The 4,479-nt window shown below is 33.2% G+C and overlaps 1 protein-coding gene across 2 annotated transcripts; it reads right to left on the bottom strand.

Moving 5' to 3' along the window:
- Positions 1–403: 403 nt before the first annotated feature.
- LOC116841090 lies at positions 404–4,005 on the bottom strand. Of its 2 annotated transcripts, none has more exons than XM_032808624.1 (5): positions 3,760–4,005; positions 3,348–3,616; positions 2,503–2,774; positions 2,181–2,412; positions 404–2,086 (listed from the first exon to the last, which is right to left on the bottom strand). In XM_032808624.1, the coding sequence occupies exons 1-5, from the start codon at positions 3,786–3,788 to the stop codon at positions 1,908–1,910; spliced, it is 981 nt and encodes a 326-aa protein (XP_032664515.1). In that variant the 5' UTR covers positions 3,789–4,005; the 3' UTR covers positions 404–1,907. The 2 variants fall into 2 exon arrangements, with proteins under 2 accessions (XP_032664515.1, XP_032664514.1); XM_032808623.1 differs by having other exon boundaries at positions 3,270–3,616.
- Between the last annotated feature and the right edge of the window lie 474 nt (positions 4,006–4,479).

The raw sequence follows: 4,479 nt of genomic DNA on the forward strand, positions 1-4,479 counted from the left end.
TTAATAATCGTTGAAATTTTTTTGAATTTTCCACAGTTTCGGTATGTGCAACCTGCGAAATTTATGTGTTAAACAAATATTAGCACTAACTGATAGCTCAAAATTTAACATTAGAAATATTTTTTTTCGTTTTCGTCACATATTAAGCAATGCTCCAATTTATTTTTGTACTTTTGTTGTGCAAAAGTGTTTGTAATTCTGTGCAAGCAGCAAGACGTAAACTTTGCAGAAATAAGTCAGTGTTATGTCGGTAAAGTTTTCATGTCCAGCATCCCCTTAAAATCAACATATAAATTGACTAGTTGAAAATATATTATATAAATTATTTTGTTATTAGTTGATCGTTAATATAATATCCCGCACAAAGTTTCTGTAATGTTAATGGAATAAGTATGGACGAACATTTTCATGTTATTAGAAGGTTGATGGCAGGTTTATTAATCTCCGTGTAATGTTACCATCTTATAATTTAGGGTTAACCTTATGGCAATATTAATGTGCTATGAGGGTACACACGTACACGCACACGCATATCACGCGCACGCACACCTACGATTGTATCCAACGATAGAAACAAAATACATTTATTATTTAACATATTTGCATAAACGAATACTCTAACAGAAACAATATGTATGTGACATATGAAACGTAATGCTACTCATTCACGTTTGCCCGTATTTCAATATTTAAAAACGTCTAAAGAAAACTGGAAACAGTACGAGAGGATATCTTATAATCACGAGATAGTTAATATCTTTTAAAAAGTAAAACAAGAAATGTATATATAAAAAACATCGCTATTGAAAATGAAAATTGCAACACCACCTAATAGTATTTCGCGCTCTAGTTGCTACTTACACTATATGTAAAGTCTACATAGTCAAGTAAACACACTCATCAGTTGTATTCTCCTTGTGTATTTTGTGATGTTGCGATTTTCACTTTCAACATTATATATTTGTATTTGTCGTAAAAATTTCTTCCTTAATTTTTCGCGTATGTAGAAAAACGTACAAAATATATTTTTTATTACTTCACTGTAACGATATAGCGAATTGACGCAAGTCCATACATCGAGAAAAATACAGTCACTTAGATCGCTCTATGTACGGACGTGCAAAGATATTTTATACATAATGACACTAGAGAGTACCGGCTCCCTTATGTAAAAATGTATATTGTCATAATTTTATATTTATCTCCTAATATTGCTAAATTTTTTTTTGTGTTTGAAATAACATTCATAGTTTTAACGTTCTGTCAGCGCGTTAATCTCAGTCTTTCGATATTTCTGTCGATGGTAACGCAGAGATAAAGAAGATACGCGGAACAATTCTCTCGATTATGATGCATCAACAATTCTGAAGATAAAATCTAACAGTCGAGATATTCCTCTGTTCAAAATCCTAAATTTGTGTCTCCAAATATTAACTTATAAGAGTGGAAATCGCGCTATGTGGCGCAGTTTACGCACAATAATTGTATAATGACAATATGTCGTTTTATTTCCCGCTAGTGTATTTTCCTTTAACTCTGCGTTGTACAGTTTAAATTCCTCAACTATTAATGTCGATATGTTTATAAAAGTTTCGTATAACATGAGTACAATATCTCGATAATATACTTGGAAGACTTGATATAATATAGTCATTTGTAATTGCTACTTTGCGATGCACGTAATGTACGTCGTCGAGTTTTACAATCTTATGTATTCCTTGCGAAAATTGGTGTTTTTCTAATAAGGCAACCTGAAACTCTGGCGTACACATCACGTTTGATCTCTCGCTCTCTTACGTTCACTCAAGAATCGAATTTAAAAAAAAAAAGAGAGATTCTTTGTTACACGTACGAGAACAATATGTACAGTTGCAATATGGAGACTCAAAAGATTCGAGTCTCTACGCTTAATCTTGAGAGAAACGATATTTTTCCGCGATATGATTCAACATATACTGGAACGCCGTAGAAGGAGGCATACCAAATTTCTGTCTCCATAAATGTCTGGCGATGATATGTTGACCTAAAGTATGCGTAGCTTCTTGAACTTCCTCGCAGACTTCAACGGTGCTTTGCCAAATCGTCTCTTGAGATATGAAATAGAACGGATAACTGGATTAAAACCAATGGTACGAATAGGTAGAGGGTTGCAAAATATATTACACAAGAAAAATAATTACCAAGATTGTCAAGAAGTTTACGTTTATCCGGTGAATCGAATTTCTTTAGTTGTTCTACACTAACAACTTTGTATTGTTTTAAGCTCTGCAGAGATTCGTAACTGCAACAACACGCACGATTATTCGCTACTATGTAACTGCCTGGTACTGTGTGTCGCATCATTTCTCTCAAAGCCTCTTCTATCATGCTACATCTGTCGAGACCTGCTCGTTGCTTCTCCATTTTTTGCGGCTGTAAAATGTATAATTCGGACAATATATTTTTTTGTACGATGAGATTAAAAAACAATAATATTTATTATTTAAGAATTGAAATTAATACCTCCGGTATTGCTTCGATCATGTGTAACCATATGCGCGTTGGTATAGTATTTACTTCCGCAACACATATGATGGTATGTGAATTGTTATTGCGCTTTTTTGCTGAATTGACGTCCGGTTGATGCTCTGTCATATAACCACTGGGAAATTCATCCACAATCAATATTGCACTTTCGCCACCTAGTAACCAATCCTCTGGATGCTTCTCCACATAGATTGCAGAAACTTCGTCGCACCGCTCATATATCTTTCTGACTACGTGTTTTTTGACATCTGTAATAATATAACAATATATTTTTACATAAATTTTACATGTCTGAAAAGGAAAAGTGAGACAATACATGTTTTTTCCACTTTATAATTTGTACAAGGATAGAAAACTATAAATCATCTACACAAATCAGACCTAATTCTCTAATCACTGAAATTAATCGGTTACTTGGTAGTGAACACATGTTATCTCATTAAAAGTAAAGAGTTTACAAATTCCACAAGCTTTACAACCAAAAACTAAATATGAGGACATTGCCTCTTTTTCTTTCTATATATATATATATATATAGAATATATATATATATATATATATATATATATATATATATATATATATATATATATAGAATATATATATATATATATATATATACACTTTTTTTATTTTCCATTTCTATTTATAGAACATATCTTAGCACAATATAAATTTTCAAGAGTTTAAGTTGTCATAGATACAATACTCTAGCATTGTAAAGTATTTAGACAAACAGAAACCTAAATAAGAAGCAATAATTTCACAAGGAACTCTTTGACACCATCCCAGTATCAGTTGAAGGCACATTTTCAAATCACATTTTATCCCCAAAAAAAAGGAGTTGTCCCTTATGGATTGTTTCCTCAGACAGTTAGGACAAGACCAACTATATTTGTCTACAATTCTTGCAGGATTCCACGCTAAGCTTCGTCCTTTACAATCCAAATGAGGACAACTGGAAACTGTACGAATTAGGCTCATTTCTTTCAACCAGCTACATAATTCCCCTTCGTGTCCTTGTTGTAACATCGGTCGTACAACAACATCAAAATATCCACCTTCGTCGCTGAAATGTTCTAAACATGCTCTGAAAGGAGAAAATTATGTTACGAACATCTGATACAAAATATTATAAGATGTAAATAATTGTATAATTTTGCAATCAACAAAGAGAGTGATTGTATCAAATTACATAACCTCGTTTTAAAATACCAAATAACCTTTGATTACCTGGAATTCTTGACTTTATCGTTTTTCATCCTTAATTATATAATAACGATTTAACTGTCGACTTGTGCATCTAACAAATATGTAATAACGAATAAAAAACCGTTCACACAAAAAAAGCGAATAAAAAAAATAATTATGAAACCTAATATTAAGCAGAAAATGATCGAACGATTACAAAAGTTTCCATTGTTACGTTCCGTGACTTGTTGCTACATAAGTATCCTTTTCACGCGTGCGCGCCGCAGCAACAAAAGAGATATAGGCCGCGTTCCGTGTTATGGCTCTCGCAGATCAGGGCCCCTATTCTTGAAATTTTTGCGTATACGTAATTTTCATTACGCAGCTATTTTATGATATGATTAAACCTGCGCAGTAAAACTTACGAATACGCAACTATTTAAAGAATAGAGGCCCAGGGCCTTGATTCTCGAAAATATTTCGCATACGACATTTAGTGAAGAGCTATACGTAAGGGTGCGTTCAGATTCCTCATCCGGGTGCACTCTATTACTAGAAACACTATAGTATATGTGACATATACTATAGCACTTCTAGTAATAGAATACGCCCGGGTGGGGAATCTGAACGTAGCCTAACATGAACTATAGCTTTTCACTAAATGTCGTATGCGATATATTTTCGAGAATCAGGGCCCCTGTGCTGGGATTCTGTAAAGGGACGTCTACATTGGAAGTAAGTAGTAAGAAGTAGAAAGTAAGA

The sequence above is a fragment of the Odontomachus brunneus genome, unplaced genomic scaffold (assembly GCF_010583005.1).
Source record: "Odontomachus brunneus isolate Ranch 3 - 2012 unplaced genomic scaffold, Obru_v1 Obru_scaffold_013, whole genome shotgun sequence".
Classification (NCBI taxonomy): Eukaryota; Metazoa; Arthropoda; class Insecta; order Hymenoptera; family Formicidae; genus Odontomachus; species Odontomachus brunneus.

Excerpts from the sequence above, each read along its gene's own strand:
- LOC116841090 (XM_032808623.1), bottom strand. The coding sequence starts at position 3,788 with ATGAAAAACGATAAAGTCAAGAATTCCAG. Across the intron at positions 3,617-3,759 it reads GATAAAGTCAAGAATTCCAG|AGCATGTTTAGAACATTTCA; the intron begins GTAATCAAAGGT and ends TTCTCCTTTCAG. Across the intron at positions 2,413-2,502 it reads TGATCGAAGCAATACCGGAG|CCGCAAAAAATGGAGAAGCA; the intron begins GTATTAATTTCA and ends TACATTTTACAG.